The sequence below is a fragment of the Myiozetetes cayanensis genome, unplaced genomic scaffold (genome assembly GCF_022539395.1).
Source record: "Myiozetetes cayanensis isolate MyiCay16 unplaced genomic scaffold, myiCay2020 scf20-37, whole genome shotgun sequence".
Lineage (NCBI taxonomy): Eukaryota > Metazoa > Chordata > Aves > Passeriformes > Tyrannidae > Myiozetetes > Myiozetetes cayanensis.
This window is the reverse complement of record NW_026087412.1, coordinates 3,371,013-3,388,499: the sequence shown is the minus strand read 5'-3', so window position 1 is coordinate 3,388,499 and position 17,487 is coordinate 3,371,013. Positions and strand designations below refer to the sequence as shown.

The 17,487-nt window shown below is 49.1% G+C and overlaps 1 protein-coding gene across 2 annotated transcripts in view; it reads right to left on the bottom strand.

The window, feature by feature from the left end:
• The window catches only part of RNF216 (ring finger protein 216), a 77,317-nt gene that overhangs the window by 10,836 nt on the left and 48,994 nt on the right, over positions 1-17,487 (bottom strand). For both annotated transcript variants that reach the window (XM_050317545.1, XM_050317546.1), the window contains exons 14-15: positions 3,890-3,987; positions 1,286-1,508 (exon numbers count right to left, since the gene is read on the bottom strand). In XM_050317545.1, coding sequence (XP_050173502.1) covers positions 1,286-1,508; positions 3,890-3,987 — 321 coding nt within the window. The remainder of the gene's footprint in view (positions 1-1,285; positions 1,509-3,889; positions 3,988-17,487) is intronic.

The window sequence follows — 17,487 nt, the reverse complement described above, 5'->3', positions numbered from 1 at the left end:
GTGGCCTCTTTGTGCTGCTTATTTATTTATTTATTTGAAAGTACAGTACGAGCTTTTTGAGGGGCCTCATGTTTTCCCTGGCTCTGAACAAACGCCATCACCCAGCACAATCCCCAGCCTGACGGGAACAACGGATGACAGCGCTGCCGAACCCTGGACTCGCATCCTGCTGGGAAACGGGGAGCAGCGGGACAGGAATCCCAGAAGCACGTACCCAGGTGTTGGAAACGCTACTGGGGTGCCTGGAAGGAGGTGTCTGTGTTGGTTTAACAGCTCACATTGACAGGATAATGCAGGGAATAAAAGCAGGCAAGCAGAGGACTAGGAAGTTTACGCTGGTTGAGACATGCTGGGAGATCGCCAGGAGCCTGCAGGTAGAAGGGAGGGATTTAAAATGGCTTTTCCTTGGCTCCCTGCAGGCACAGGACTGTGCACATCCCCTCCAGAGAGGGGGGCTGGGAGCAGCCTGGAAAGCTACAGAGGCCCGAGACAAAGAAACATTGGGAAAAAGGAAGCTCAGACAAGCCCTGGGAAGGCAGATCCACATTGTTGCTCTACAGCTCTGCTGAAATGAGGAAATTTAACTCCTGCTCCTACCAACATTCCTTCTAGATTTCTGGTACTGAAGACCTCTGTTTACAGAGATGCTGCAGCAAGTTTTCCCATGCCTGTCACAGCTATGAGCTGTATTAAGTTACTACAGCTTCCCTCACAGCTCTCTCCATGCTTCAGCTCTCTCTTTGCAGCTGTTGACAACAGCCCTGAGAACGGACCCAGCTACAACTCCTGGCTCCCAGACAGCTTTCCAATGAGTCCATCTCCGTGATGGGACTCAGAACCAGCAGTCAGATGATCTGGGCACCAAAAACACAATTCCCTTTCCCTCCAGACGCCACACCATGCCAACACCATCTCAGCTGCAAAACTAGGAATGAATCCTAATAATCCCAACGCCAGCCAGCGTGCCTGGAGCCAGCAGCTCCCCATCAGCTCTTTCCCCAAACAGTGCTCAGAGCACTTCCAGCCAAAGCCCTTGCCTCACAAGAGCTGTTTTCCCTCCCTAAAGTGACACAAGCTCCTTCCAAGCTGTGGTCAGATGTGACCCTGTGCTGATGCAGGATCCCAGTGTGGTTTTCAACTGCCCTTGGGAAGGGAAAAAAAAAAAGCTGTGCTGGCCAAAACCAACCGTTCTCCTCTGGTGGAAGGCGCGTACTTCAACCTGCCGGTGCGGAGAGGCGATTGAAACCGGGGTGAGAATCATTCACAAAACCCCTTTGTTACTCACTGTGGGATCTGTCCAGAGAGAGCACTTGGCACAGTCCTGGCAGGGCGCCCCGGGGGAGCGGGGGTGCTGGCAGAAGTGGTCGTAGCCGTTGATGGCAGCCCGGCAGAGGTAGCACATCTGGGCGCCGCAGCGGCACGACATGCGGTTGCAGCCCTCGGACTTGATCAGGCCGGTCCCGCACTTGTGGCACTTCCTAATCCGGGCAGCTGTCATCTTCTCTTCTCTGCACGAGGAGGAGGAGGAGGGAGAAGAGTTACCAAAGGGGTGTTTGACTCGCCAGCCTGTGGTAAAACTACTGTTATACTGTGCCAGTGGATGCTTTAACCCCCTCCTCTTTCCCCCTCCACCATCCCCACCGCTGTTCCAAAGAGGTCCGGGCTCAGCTCCACTTGGAGCCAGCCCACGACAACTCAAGAACAAAATAAGTGCAAAAAAAAGTCAATCCCTGGCTGCATGCTGCAAGCTTGACCCTGGTTTCCATGAGACCCAAAGCACCAGGCTCTGGCTTGGGAGGAATTTGAGCGGCAAGTTCAAGGGCCAAAGGGCACGTGGATGCTTGACTTGGCTGCAGAGAAACACAGCCAGGGAGATAAAAGTTCAGGAAAAGCAAACCCTTGGCTGTCACCTCTAGCTAGTTTTATGTTGCTCTGGCTACAAGTTGCCACGACCATACGTTCTTTTCCAAGCCTGGCTGCTACGCTCCAGATTTATTTGGTTTTTTGTTAAATTTAAATCGGGAAATGAGAAATAGTCACATCTTTCCCCACAGAGTCTCGGCTTTCCGTCTTCTCCTTAAATTCTCCTAAGACTTTCCAGAAAATTGGAAAATTGCTGTTTTTAGGTTTAAGAGATGGGTTTACTCTAAACAGAGCACAAGTGGGAATCCAGGACAAAGCCCAGCCCGTGTTCCCGAGGGACACTCTGGCAGCGACAGGCGCTCCAGCACAGGCTCAGCTCACAGCAGTACTATTTTGGCACAGAAATGGAAGAAAGCCTCGGTCACTTAATTAAAAGACTTAAGAATATAAATTATCATCCGAAGGGCCAATTTCCTAACCGCTGGAGATCACGTTACACTTTAATTCACAACCTAGAAGTGAAATTTGATGACAGAAGAGCAAAGGCAGCGTGTTTTCATGGAGGGAAGCACAGTTCTGTGCTGGCCTGGCAGTGGGGAAGGATCATCCTCAGCCAGGCATCTCCACCCAGCTACTTCAGCAGACCTGCAAAGTCAACACACATTTGGGAGACTGCACGGGGGTATTTTTTGAGGATCACAGCCTCACAAACTGCTCCAGCAGTACCACCAGAGGAGCAGGGGGTGGGGAGGTGGGAAATTCCCTGCCTTGCAGCCACTCAAAGCTCCCAGGCAGTTACACCCAGCATGACCTGCACCCGGGCATTTGGAGATGTGCTAAGAATAGAGACAAAAAACCCAACTTGAGATGGACTTTCCTCTGAGCTGCAGCTGCTCTTCCCTCCTCTACTCAACAGGATGCTGTCGATGCAGATTTTTTTTTTTGGAGACTTTGAGCAAGGCAGGAAGTTTGGCCTGAACTCCAGCTGTGCTTCCCTTTCCTTATGCAGGGTTTCAAAAGGAAGTTTTTATTGTATCAGACAGCAGACTCATCTATGCACAGCAACATTCTGCTAAAGGTTTTGAAACTGTTTTTTTTCTCCTTATTAGGGACATGTCAACTCATTCCTCCTCCCTCTCACCCTTCTTTCTTGCAGGGAAAGGAGTGGCAGAGAAAAGAAGTGCTATCAAATCTGTAAAGATTTTGTTCTGAATTAGGGACTGAGGGATGAGCAAGCAACAGTCATTCAAATCCCATTCAAAACCTCAACTCAGGCCAGACACACTAAATCAGAGGAAAGGATTAGGCAATGTGGGCAAGTCCCACTTGGCTGCACCAGACGTGTAACTCCATGGATGAACCTTCCCTTATTTCCTAAAGGCAGAGGATTTTGTCATTTACTGTAGCAACAAGAGAAATTAAACTGCGAAAGATTTCAGGGAAACACTCGGGATTTACACCTGCCCGTTTCAAAATGTGACTCCCTTCTGTAACAGTTCCTACAAACTGGTTCGAAACAGGGACGAGCTTCTGTAAGAAAACACATCCTCTCCCACAGAGCAGCAGCTGAGCAAACAGTGCAGGTCTCCACTCCAGACTTTCAAAAGGGTAATAAGGGCTTACTGTGACTCAATCCACTTCTTTGCCTCGATGCAGCACCTCCCTTCTCCCCCAGCAATGCTAATGGGGGTTTCTCACCTCCGAGCAGGACCAGGTGCCAGCCTGGAGACACCGGGGCAGCCAGAGGAGCAGGCTGGGCTGGTGACAACTTTCCCACATTCTCAAATTACCAGCTGGATCCGCTGCCAAGTATCTTCCATAGACAGAAATCCCATCCTGGGAGCCGTCTGACCCCTCAGCTCTGACATCCCCAGCACCCCTCTGGTGGAAGGCAGTGCCAGCCAGCAGAAATTGAGGGTCACAGGGGCACTGGGGGGGTCTCACCTCCTCCACACCATTGCCCAGCGTACTCTGATTACCAGTTCACCCACACCCCTGTTTTTCCCTGGTTGTGGAGTTCACTTACATGGATGTCCTGTATTTGATGTCATCCTTCTCAGCCAGCTGCTCACAGGTGAGGTTCATGTGCTCCTTCCACAGCCCCTGGCACTTCCGACACGTTTCCTGAGGAGGGTAACAAACATTAAAGGAGGAAAAGACCCAGCACACCACTAACAGCATCAGGAACTGGAAAAATTCCCATCTCTTCCCCCACCAAGCTGAAGGTTCTCAGCTGAGGATGGGGCTGGCAGAATGGTACAGAGGTCTGCAGGTCTGTCCTCTGCTGAAGACCAGAGTAAGTCCACAAATAATTGGAGCCAAGGGACAAGGCACAAGAAAAGGGATACAAAATGAATCCATAAATCCTAGTTCACCCAGAACTCATGTGACAGCTACCAGGTTCACTGGTTATATCCCACAGGAGACTGCAGAGGTGAAAATGTGGTGCTTAAAGTACATCAAGTTCATCTGTTTCCTGACCAAAAGCCTCCTTCATGTAAGGGGCTTTTAGTTCCCTAGGTGGTGGAAACCTTGCAGCTGCATCAAAAACTGTGCTTCACCAGGCATAAAAGTAAATATATATATAAAATATTTTGCAAAACCTCACAAAATAAAGGCAGTTTACATGATTAAACAGCTTAAAAAGGCAGAATACGGAAAAACATCCATAAAACAGCAGTGAAACATGAACAAATATTTACGAATTTAACCAGAATAGCTGAACTAAACTTAAGAGCAAGTGACTGAGCTCTCTTGTTCTTGCAAACTCTTTAGCAACAAGGCTCTAATCCAGGACTGGTAAAGCTGCATGGAGCAGGATCTCTGTGGAGGCACCACTGGCAAGGGAGCTTGGACCAACACTGGGGACAGAGCTGATTTTCTGGCTGGCTAGCCAAAGAAAACATAATTTTGTTTTGGGCCAAACAAGAGCCTTTTCCTTTAATTTGAGCAGGATTAAAAAACATCCAGATCAAACTTGAAAAAACCCCCATGTTTCACAGTCCAACTGTTTCATCTCCGGCATGGCTGGGGCTCAGGCTCTCTGATCCAACTTTCCCCCTGGCAGGAAAACCCACACGGCTGCGCAGCATCCACTTCCCCTGCACACCAAAGAAGGGCCTAAAAGAGCTTTGCCCAGCCCTGGTCTCCACTATCAGCAAAAGATGACGACTGCAGAGACAGATCTCACTCGATTGCATCGCCTTCATTTTATTTTAATGAAGAAATTGGACGTTTATGTGAGACATGATGGGAGAAACTGCTTCGAGACACACGTAGGCAGCAACGCTCTTTTGATCGCGAATCAGACAAACAGGATGAAGGCCAAAGCTCCCAAGGAAGCCACCCCAGGAGGGGGGAGTGTGAAATGTGGACTTGTTTGTATCTGTGCTCGCTGGGAGATGCCCAACAGCTCGTGCTTTCATCTGGAGAATGAAAGGCTCCTCGTCCTGGCTGCTGAGCTGGACGTGTTTGCAGACTGTGGGATAAGGGCTGGAGCAAGAGCAGAGCCAAGTGTGGGACTGGGTGTCCCAAAAGCTCAGCAGAGGATTTTGTGATCACTCACCTTGCAAATGCAGCCCCTGGCAGGCAGGCCCTGGTTTTAAGGGGCAGTAAATACCTTGGTTCTACTGATCCTCATGAATCATTCATCACACCCTGTATTTTCCTGCTAAAGCTGTTAAAACAGGCACCATTTTGTGTGCATTTTTGGCAGCCCACATCTGGCTGTTGGAAGCACTGGAGGATCAGACCTGGAGCTGCTCACATACCTCGATGAGGACCCACCTTCCCCCTTTATTCCTGACACCTGGCCACATGCCATTCCGAGATCAAAAGTGCCTTATGGTGGTTTTTTTACGTACACCAAGGGTTAAAAACAGCCTTCGGAGCCCTGTTACACAGAACCGCTTTCACAGGCCAGCAACAGCGATTTAACAGCTTTTTGCCAGGAGGGTTGGCACACTTTCCAGCCAGGAGCCTGCTATTCCCAATTACTTAACTCCAGGAGCCTCCTCTGCTGCCGAATTAGGAACTATGCCCTTCTGAAGCAGATGGTGCCGCTTAGACCTTCGTCCCAAGTCATTCCCTGTGCCTTTTGCTACTGGAAACAACGTCCTCCCTGGAGCCCAGGCTGCTGTTGTTTGCCAAACAGTTGTCTCCTGCACTCAGGAGAAGGGTTTTCTGTGCATGGCCACGCAGATTCCTGGGATGGCACGACAGGAGGTATCCGGTTCCCTGTGTGACTGCAGCACAGCGGGCCCATCACAGCTGTGCACACTGCTGGGATCCCTCCCAAGCCGTGCTGTCCTCGAGGAGCTGCAAACCCCCAGGCAGCTCTGCCTGTGCCAATGCACCCCATGCAGGGGATGTTCCTGTGGCTTCCAGACTCCCGAGTGTCACCTGGTGCTGCCTCTGATGGAGCCACGTCCTCTCCAGAACACAGGCAGGGGAACATGGACCATTCATGTGTCATTAGCAGAACTTGATGCAACTTTTCCCTTTACCCAAGACAATGGCACATTGTTGGTGGTTACAGGAACTCCTGTTGGACCCCTTCACACAGAACTGGGAGGGAGCCCATGGTTCAGACAACGGCAACTGCTCCAGTGCCAGAACTGAGGTCACAGCCCTCACCCAAGAAAAGTGACTTGGATTAATTTTTACCCACTTGACTGATGAGGGTTTTGCACATCTCACACAGAGACAATTCTGAACTCTACAATTTCCACAATGGCTGCTTTTATTTCAGAACCAGTTTTTTTGTTTGATAATGGAACATACTCTTCCATTATCATAATAATTAACATAAACACACAGCAGAATAGCCAATTTTTTGCAACCAGCCTAGGTTATTTCCGTGGGGAGAGCAGCACTTGGCACTAAGACTGGTTACAGCAATATCAGGCACCACCTAAACCCACAAAAAGAGGGAGCAAGTCCTTCCCAGACCTGAAATCTTCTGCTCCAAGTGCAGAGGACAAAAAGCAGGTCAGTCCATCAAAATAAAGATCCTTCCCAACTTTTTCGGCACTTGGTCCCTTAGCAAACCCTGCTGCATTCATGGAAGGGTACCTGAGTTTTAGTTTTAACAACACTTCAGCTGAATGCATCATTTCTGCATGGTGAGAATTCCACGTGTTCTCCTGCCTTCCCCCATCCCGCTCCTCGCAGGCAGCTACAGCCAAGCCAGCTCACGGTTCCCCCAGGAGGGACGGTGTGTTTGGAGAAGCCCTGGCACTGGGAAACAGCTCCAAACCAGGCACGGATACGGGAGATTAAGTATTTGCTGCCTGTTACATCTGCCCGAGCTTGGCAGGCAGCCTGGGACAGCCCATTGATGCGCCGGGCGAGGAGGGGAGGATGTGATGGAGAGGGTGTTTAATCGCACCCTGTAATCTCCTCACTGTACATCTGTTGGAGGTAGTGGCTCCGCTTCCTCCCCCCTCCGGCTGCCAGGAAGCAGCCCGGATTAACACAAACATGTTTGGGTTCAGGAGGATCCTTTGTTCCCAGGGTCAGCCGTGTTTCTGTGCTCAGGGCCAGCCTGGTTAAGGGTGGCCACTTGGCTTTTAGCACCACAACCCTTAAACGCCCTTGTCAGTTGTCCCAGCACCTAAAGGTGGTAGCAAGGAAGTGTTTTATGCAAACCTACCACCTTCCTTCCTCAGCACTGCCAGTGGATGCTACAGTTTTAAGTGCAGCCTAAATGTTTTTCTTCCAATCTATCATCAACTACAAATGGACCTCTCCAAGGTCCAGCCCACTGATAATGGGGGAGGAAAAAACCACCCCAAACTCCAAGGAATCAACTTCTCCCTGCCAGTCTCCACGTCCTCTTGGCAACGGCCGGGCTGTTGCATGCACTGCTGGCACCGCAGACGCAGCAGCTTTTCCCGTTTGCCACCCAAACAAATGCCACATGGACAGAAACATCAGATGACACGCGCGGATCCCAGCCCGACTGCCCACGGCATTCCCGCTTGTGCCGTAGGAGTTTACACGAAGCCATTTACTGACCGAGCAAAACGCCGAGGGGGTGGGGGGGGAGCTCAACTTAAACAACAACAGGCGACGGACCCGGCTGTCGGCACCGCCCTCCGCTCCCAGTGGTGGCTCTGAGCCGGGTCCAGCGCTTCCCTCAGCCTTCCATATGGTGGTTAATTAAATCCTTGTGCCGCTGCGATTCCCTGCATCCCCCAGGAAGGGCGAGGTGCACACTCCAGTGGTCTCTGCCGGCTGCACACGGGGGGATGGTTGCTGGGAGGGAGGTAAAACACCCCATGAAACGTTAGGACGGAGCCCCAGTGATTGATTCGCTGCTTCCTCCTGCTCTCGGACACACAACAGCACAGGCCAACCTCGAACCGGCCGAGTTTTACCCAAAAGCAGATGTGAATGCAAGTGTCTCAGAACAGCACCTCAGGGCCACTCTGTACTGCGCTCCTTTAATTACAGAGCTGCGATTCCCAACCAGATGAGTCAATGGGGAAACAAAGAACCACACAGCCTTCCTCCCCACAAGGTCTCACTGCCCACAATGCTGCACAGACCTCAACTAAAAATGGAGGCAAAAGTAGCTAAATGAACACAACCTCTAAGCATGGATAAGCTCTCATGAACGCACTCCTTCAGGGCTGTTTCTGGGATTTCCTACACGTTAAGCTGGGATAAAGAGACTGTAATCCAGTCCAAGACAATCTGTTTGGGTGAGGGACCCCTCTTTAGAGATGTACGAACACCCAGCACGGGGAGGTGGGACCCCAGTGTGGAGAGAGCTCCTTCCAGCACCAACTCCTGTGGGAATATCTCGATCGCGGAGCTGCCGGCAGGAACCGACCCCAAAACACACAAAATCCAGGCAGAGGGGAGAAACAAATGCCATGCCTTGGGTGGGTGATGGGGCGAGGAGCAAGGGGCTGGGAGGGCATCTGTGGTGCCAGTGGGTGTGTCTGCTGCTCCCCTGGGAGCTCGGCTGTTCCCCGGGCAGCGCTGCCGCTCAGCGGCGGCCGCTCACACCACAGGGACAGGCAGGAGGAGCAGGAGGAGCAGGAGGAGGAAGCAGCCAAGAGAGAAATCCGGGCAAAACTGAGGTTTCTTCTCTCCTGAGCATGGTTTGTTCTGTGAGGGGAGGGGTTGCTGGGAGAAATAAAGCAGAGGCACAAGCTTGGACCAGGCTGTAAGAACGTGCCGGGGTGTGAAAACAGAGACCAAAGAGTGACTGAGAGTTAAAAAGCTTGATAAAGAAAATATGCATTTATATCCAACACCATTGAGAACAATAAAATACAATCATTAAGGTTGGAAAAGACCTCCAAGATCAGAGTCCAACCTTTAAGAAGGCTGGTTAGAGCTTTTATGGCCATATATTAAGCCCGGTTACCAAAAATTATGAGCCCAAGCAATGCCTCCTGTTTTGCCTGCTCTTGTTAAATTGAGCATATTGTACTCCCTCCCATCTCTAAGACACTGGGGATACTCAGTGCCCTTTTCCTTTCAGAAAAGTGCTGGCAGGCTGGTTCCCACGAAGTTTAGGATCATTTGTGTTCAAATCAGAGAACCAGAAACATGTGGTAACTCCCACCTCTTGCTTAAGTCAGTAGGACTATCTCGTAACTGTAATTCAGAAGTTCCTGGAACACACAGACCAAACCAAAGCAAGCTTTTCCTCTCCCCAGAGCTTGAATTTAAAAGGCCAGATCAGCTGCTGGTTTGGGTGAAGTGGTTAGAGACCTATGGGCCAAAAATATCTCCAGCTTCATGCAAGAAGTGCTGCTCAGCACCAGTATGACCCTAGGGCTGGTCAGAGGTGGAAATGGTGCTTGCAAGAAATTGCTCGCTCATCTCACACTCACAGAGTAAAAAGAAACAGCTCTTTCACTGAGAAAGATCATGATTTAATTTGAACTTGTACAAAATGAAGGGTTTTTTTATTATTTGGGTTGTTTATAAAGAAGTTATCTTTGTTTCAAAGCTACTTTCTCTCAAGCTCCCCTGAGCTGAGGAAAAATAGTTTCTCACAAGGATAAGCTCTCCCTCCCAAAAATGACATTTTTTCAGAAGTTGAGCAGGTTGGGATCACATACAGCACCTCTCCAGCTCAGCACACTGGGAAGTCTGGTGAGTGCATTGGCTTTGTGATCTACCCAGAGGTGGTAACCCACCAACCTGAATCCACCTGCTTGGCCACATTATAAAGGCAGGTTAAATCCAGCCTGGGACCTCACACTGAAGATGTTGGCTCCATCACTACACCTGAGGTCATATCCCTCCTTCCCGGGGAAGAACTTAAGAGAAACTCGGCACACGCTCCTGGAAACTCATCTGTAATTGTCAAGCAGAGCTTTGAGATCTGTTGGGCTGATTGCAGATAACAGTTATTGCCTTCCCAGCCAAGGTAAATAATTAAATACCAGCAGAGGAGTTCAAAGCCTCAGCAGCTGCCCCTCCTGCTCTCCCCCAGTGCAGATTCCTGTGCCCCATTCAGCAGAGATCCAGGAGGTTATCCACGTAATCCTCTGCACAATCTCACACAAAAAGGGGATGCTGCTTCCAACAGCTGGAACTCAAGTGATGAAATCTCTAGCAGGGCTAAATAACCGTGGAGCTGGTGGAAACAATAGGGACCTTGGGAGAGGAACAGATTTAGATTTCAAGACAAGCAGCTTGATTTTTAAAGGATAAGTCCAGGAAGGTCGCTCCAGGGGTTGCACCCAAGGATGCCAAGAGGGTTAAGGCTAACCAAAGCAAGGTATCTTATTTGCAGAGGTACCTGCAAACGATGCATTGTGAGACTTGAGAGGAGGAACAATTACTGAAGTTAATTTTGAAACTTCCCTCTTGCACCACCACATAAATCAATCCCCCCCCATGACCCAGCCCCAGACACAAATCCTGACCCAGGGCTTTGGGTGGCAGGGACTGGAGAGATCCTCCTCCAGATGTGTCCTGTTTTTTGATGGTTCCCCTACAGCCTCCTAGATTTTGTTGTATCACAAAAGGATCAGCTCAAGGAGCTCTGTTACAGATGTCCTCTCCTCCATCAACAGCTGCGTGGAGACCCAGGTTTATGTAACACACCTACAAAGCACTTTTAAGGAGTCTCTGCAATATGGCAATTTTGATGGTAATTCAGCAGCATTAACCCACTTCACTTTCAATTTAGAGCCTTTTTAACTGTACTCTCTCCCTCCAGCAGAAGTTCACACTCCAGGTCATCACAACACCAGCAAGGGATGGGGAGAGGTGAACTGAGTAGAGCAATGCTGGTAATTAGCGTAATTAGCTTTGGTCTAGGCACAAATCCACCCTCAGAAACTGGGCAAAGCACAGCTTGCTGTGCCAGGGAAATCAAAGCCAAACGAGGGGTACACCCCAAAGTAAGGTGCTCCTAACTTTAAACTGGCCAGAGTAAACCAAAAATAAATAAGGTATGGGGGGGATGAGCAAAGATCAAGAAAATAGAAAGCAAACTGCTATCTGGCCTCCTTGAAATCTCCAAATTGAGATGATTTCTTGCTTTAGTGCTTGTGTGGCACAGGGTTACCTCTGACCAGCTGCTCCCCACACAAGCTCTGTGCAAATGGGGCAGATTTGCCCTCCTGCACTGAGCCACACAGCAGCCAACCCCAAAACTACAGTATTTATAGCAACAGTACTTACAGCAGAGCAATGAAACTGGTCCTGTGAACTGCTCACCTCCACCTTCCACGTTCACCAGTGTGACAGTGACTCATCTGTGCCTCACTCCCTTCGCTAAAATAAGGCAGTGGAGAAATCAGAGTCCCTGGCCCGTCCAGCAGCTGCTGAAACTTCTAAAAAGGCAAAACCACCAAAAAGTGCAGTGTGATAGAAGAGCTCACCCCAAAGCTCCAGTGCAGAAGTGCACTGGATTTCCTCCTGCACCTCAAAAGCTGTTCAGATGCCTGTTCAAAATAGTTACAACAATAATAATAACAATAAGGATATCAAGTAAATGGATATACAGCAAAATAAAAGTGCTGAAAAGTAATCAGGGAAAGAGATGTGTTGGCAACTGATTCCTCTTTCAGAGCCCCCAGATGATGTTTCCATTCCCTCCTATACCTAAAGCACCCACCAGCTGGGCCTGGGTGGTTTCTGTTTGGTGCAGAAGTGGCAAAAAACCACCATCAAAACTGCACTTTGTGGGTGGTTTTTCAAGCCCTGCTAAGGCTGTTTGGTCCTGCCCGATGCAGTGTGCCCTCCCAAGGCTGCAGGGGACACTGGGAAGGACCCGCCAGCCCCAGCAGTGAGCAGGGCAGAGGGGATACAGAGATCCAAGACCATTGAGCAAAGAGCCTGCTGACCCCCAGCCCAGCCTAATCTGGACCAAAGCCGATCAGCTGCCTTAACTCCTGCAGGAGGACAGGCAGGTTAATACAGCAGCGCTGCCATGTCCTGCCAAATGAGGGTAATTCAGGGCACATTTGTCTTCTAAGTTGAAGAATTGCTTAATCTGTTATTTAATTTTCATTAAAGTCACATAATCCTTTTCGATTCACTTTTTTTTTTTTTTAAACAGTCACAGAAAAACGTGGGGCTTGGAAACACTTTGGAACAAGAGAGAAACCACCTCAGATCTGCAGTCACTGAAGCTAAAACTGCGTTAGCAACTCCAAAGGGAGTCTTCTCCACCTGCCCCAGCTCTGAACAACAGCTGGTAATGCAGCAAGACAAGCTCACTTCCACACAGCCACGTGAGACAGGGCAAGAGGCAGAAAAACGAGACCAAAACCAACGCCTGCAACATTTGTGAGGTGCCAGCGTTGAGCAGGAGCCGGGCCATCCCACCAGCAGTGAGACGGGAAGAGCTGCAAGCCCTGGACTTGTGAAATCCCAGGGTGAGCAGTTCCCCTTCCGTTCCACACACAAACACTGATCACAGAGACCTGCTCCCCTCTCCCCACTCTGCTTCACAGAGCACTCGAGGTTAACTGAGCGTGCTGTTCAACCATTTGCATGGCACGGCTCGTCTACAAACCAGAGCTGTTGCAAGTCTGTCGTCTGTAAAAGCAGGAAAAAACCCTCCAAAATACCCCAAAAAGCACAAGCCACCTCATCTCCAAGGATCTGAGACCCAGTGGTCATTCCCCAAGTAGTCATTTCTGCCACGATCTTGGCATGACACCCTCAGAGGGGTGTGAGCCATGGACAGAAACACAGAGCACAGGACATCAGAAGATTAAGTCAACCACTCTGGCAGCACAAGTGAGATATTTAGGAACAGAGCAGTTTCAGCCATTTCCCCAGAGCCACTTCCAGATCCTGTTCTAGTTTTCCCGGGATGTCTATTGTAAAGACAAGGAGAGGAAGGAAAAAATTAAATAGTGTGATCACAAACACAGCATCGTTGGAACAGAGCTGAAGAATGTGCGGATGCTGCTGAAAACCACTTCCAAAGTGCTTCCCCAGCACGTGGGGAAGTGTTTAGCTCCCACTGACCAGCTGGTAACCCTGTGTCAGCAAACCCCACTGGCCTTCCTATAGTCAAGCCCCAAGGAATGGAAACACCTTTTTCCAGAAGAGAAGTCCCAGCCTGCAACCAGACTCTGATCTGGTGAGGGGTGGTTGGAATGACAGTCTTGGGAAACATCACGACAGACTCTCCTAACCAGTTACTCTCTCTTTTCCCCTTTTAATTTCAGAGCTGAAGTGCCACATGAGAGCCAAAACTAAAGTGTCAGGCCAACAGGTTTTGCAGGAACCAAACTCGAGCTGTACCACTTAAAAATCGAGCAGTTAAACCCAGTGCCAATCGAGCCATTTGCATTAACCTCGTGAAACAGGATATGAAGCACTTTGTAGCAAGAAACAGGAGACTGGCTTTATTAGAAAAATACTTTTAAGGTGCAAATTCATCAAACCATTTGCAGCCAGGGATGATTTGTAAAAGACATTATTGGCTGACAAAGCTGGCTTTTGGCTTCCCAGCACCATCAGCAATTACCACCTGGAGGGACATTGCCTGTTCTCAGCTAATGAGTGACACCAGTGCCAAGTGCCAGGCACAGAGACCACATTAACTGCTGCAGAAAACGGCTCTTGAGGTTCCAGGAAGAAAACTATTCTGAGACATCTGTAACAGGCCAAGAAATTTCGTCTGGTGTAAAGGACTGAAGGTGATTGTAGAAAAGAAGTGTGTATTGTCCTCCTATGGTTATCTAGACTCAATCAGAACTATCTAGAGTCAATCAGACTCCAAAAACCACTTAGGGTTTGGACCAGATAAACTTCTCCCTAGTGAAATTAAGGGGAGTCACAATTCCTAATTGCCTTAAGCAACAAAACCGAAAACCTATGGCACCCCTCTCAAACAACCCAACCCAGCACCTCTGGGAAGATGTTGCAACTTGGTTTATTTTAGCCTAGAATTTACTATGTCGCAAATCCCATCCCCACCCACCGGGAGCTGGTCAGACCAGCCCCTTCCTCCTGCCCCGACTTCTCGCTTCCACTTCTGACCCAGGATTTTATTGCAAAGGGAAACCAGGGTTATTGGCCATAAAAGGAAAAGACCCATCTGTCACATTTCTTCGGAGGGCAGTCAACAAGGAGGAACTCAGGGGACTTCCTTAAAACTCCGGAAACACCGGAGGCCGCAGCCGTCCCCCCTTATAAGGATTAAAGGGCTCTTCTCCCGCTTCCGTCAGGGATGCACGTGGGCACCCAACACCAGACAGTGGAGGAGCACAGATGTCTCATTTTGAAGGAAGACAAAAGGGGAGGGGAACAAAAAGAGATGGCAGCAAACAGGCCGAGTCGGGCCGTGTTCAGGGAGCTCTGCCCCGGGCTCGGTGAGGGCACTGCAGATGCTCGACCCACCCTTTTCCTCGGTGACCCGACATGCTCCTTTCCACACCACCCCGCTTATGCTTCTGCCAGAAAACGATGCTTAACAAGCTGAAAATTCCATTTGCATCAGGAATGCATTTGGCCTTTTAGTTATGGCATGTTTGTGTTTGCTTAACAAACCCCTGCGTTTCTTCCATCAGATACGATTCCGGATTGCTGACCTCAAATGCGGACATGCTCCATCCAAAAATGAGAGGAGTCAGAAGTTATATAATCAGGAATACTACCTTTGCCTTTTTTTCTTTTTAATGAAAAATTCTCTTTCCTTCACACCAATAACCACAGCCACGCTTAAACTCACACAAAGATGAAGGTGAGATGACCCTGCACTGAAAAAAATCACTTGCTGGCTGCCATCAGCACGCTCCCCCTTGCATTTTGGATGCATCAACAGCAAAAGCTGACAGGACAATTTCACTTTTGTTTCACTTTCAGAATCACATAAAACAATACAGCAGTACTGGGTGGAAACCACAAACCTGATTACGAGTCCAGAAGTAAAAGTTAACCCTGTTTGTCAGGTCTTATTAGGGCAGATGATGTCAGCACAGCAGCGTCTGGGGAGAAAAGTCAGTGTAATGCTCACAGGACACGTTAAGATCCCAAGACATCATTTACTGTCGTTTTTTTGAGGGGGGAGTTTGTTATTACTGAGAAAACTACACAGTTGGAGCTTTATCCTTTTAAAGAGAGTCAAAGAATCAATGCTTTGGACTTGCAGTTGCTCCCAGTTTCTCCCTTACAGTGGTTCCCACATGCATGAACTGGTGCATCCCCCCTCCCCAGCACCAGTCTCTCACATCAGAAGAGCTCCAGCCAGAAGGGAACCAGGCAACACTGAAAATCTGCCTCCTTACCCTTTATCCCAAAGGAAACACTGCTGTGTCCCACACCAGACCTTAGGACAAACTGCTTTACTCTGGGCCTCTCCCTTCAAGTCTCCCATTGATCTCCAGGGAAAATCCCACTAGTAGAGCATCCAAGACCACTTCCAGTATTTATTTTGAATTTCATTATCCATGTTCAGGTACATCAGCTCAGCCTCTGGTGACCCAAATTACAAACAGGTAGCTTTGTGGGAGGCTTTGGTGTGGCAGATCAGATGCTGCCCAGCAGCCCCAGGGAGCAGCTACTGAGACCCTCAACCCTCTTCCCCCTTTTTTAATATATAAACACTACTGCTTGACTTCCCAGGAGCACAAAGAGGATATGCTATAATAGAAGACCCACAAAACCTTCTCCTTTTGGTTTTGGCCACCAATTTAGAGCCTCTCCCTTGGAAGAGCAGTTTTTCAGGAGAAGCCTGGAAAACACCCTATCTTACAGCAGGGTCTGGATACAGGACAGGGAAAAAAGTCCCCCTCTCCCCAAGATACAATAAACCACCAAATTAAACAGCTCAGATAGGCATCACACAGCTTCAGGCTACAAGGTTTCTTTGGGTGTATTATTTGAAACACATTCTTATTAAATCAGATCTTCACTTCCTACAGTTTGGTTGGTTGTTGGTCTCTGCTTAAACCTGGTGCTCATGGTCCCTTGCCAGCAAGCCAGGGGTCTGTGTTACTTGTCCCAACAACTTCCAATGCCAATTTATTTTATGAGGCAAGACCTTCATGCATCTTACTCAGAGGGGAAAAAAAAAAAAGATAAAAAAGGAACAAAAAAAGCAGGTATGACACCTCATTTTACTGTTTTCTAATGCAAACCCCCACAAACTCTTTTTGACACGAGGTTCCTAAAAATAACACATCCTGAAAAAGTCCTGTTATTTTTATACAGTCACAAGAATCACTGGATTGCTTCTAATTATCCCATCCTTCCTTGGAATGTCTATTTGTGTGCAACAAGACACAACTGGCTGCGACACCAGTGGAATCATAACACATCTTCAATTACAGGCAACTGGGTAAGTTCAGTTTCTCCCCGTGAACAGTTTTGTGAGAACGACAGTTAAAAAAAGCCCATTTTAACTGTGGATTTTGGGGTCTGTATTAAAAAGGTGCCAGAGCTAAATAGAAACAGATCTTGCACTGGCCATGACTGAAAACAAACCCACAGTCTCTCACACGGATTCACAGTGGGATTAGAAACATTCCACCTAAACAGGATCAGCAGGGAGATTCCTAAAGAGCCCTCAGAGCAGGACTAGTCTATGGGACCTCACTATCTTCCCTGTAAATACATCCTTACTGCCTCTGGCTTCCAGGGGGCATTGGCTACTCCAGGCAGTGGTACCGCAGAGGAATCTGCTCGGGGCTCAACAGAAACATAAATAGTCATCCATCTGCACCGTGCCTGACTGTAGCAGACTGGCAGCTGGATCTGCACTGGTAAGCAGGCTATCAGAGCACAGTCCCAGTGTCTCCCACGGTGCAGTCAGCACTCAGCTATTACTGGCACTCATTACTGCACGGCCAAATATTTGCATGGCAAACTCGCTGGGCTCTTACTCAGAGGAGGTCTGGCTCCTGCCTGGCCTTCCTAGTGCTCCTCAACACCCCCAGGGGAAGAACACTTCCAGAATTAGCACCCCATGTGCTTCCAGCAAGCTGCATCTCTCAAGGCTGGAACTCACACCATCCTCCTGCCATTATTTTACGCTGGTTTTCCTCCTTGGGAAACGTGGTGCTTTCATCTGAAGAGTCACCCCTTGCAATTTGTACTGTCATGGCAACACAACTCCCTCCCCTGCCCAAACCCATCCCCAGCCTCATTGTGTTCATTACCAGACAGGCACGCAGCACCCTGCGT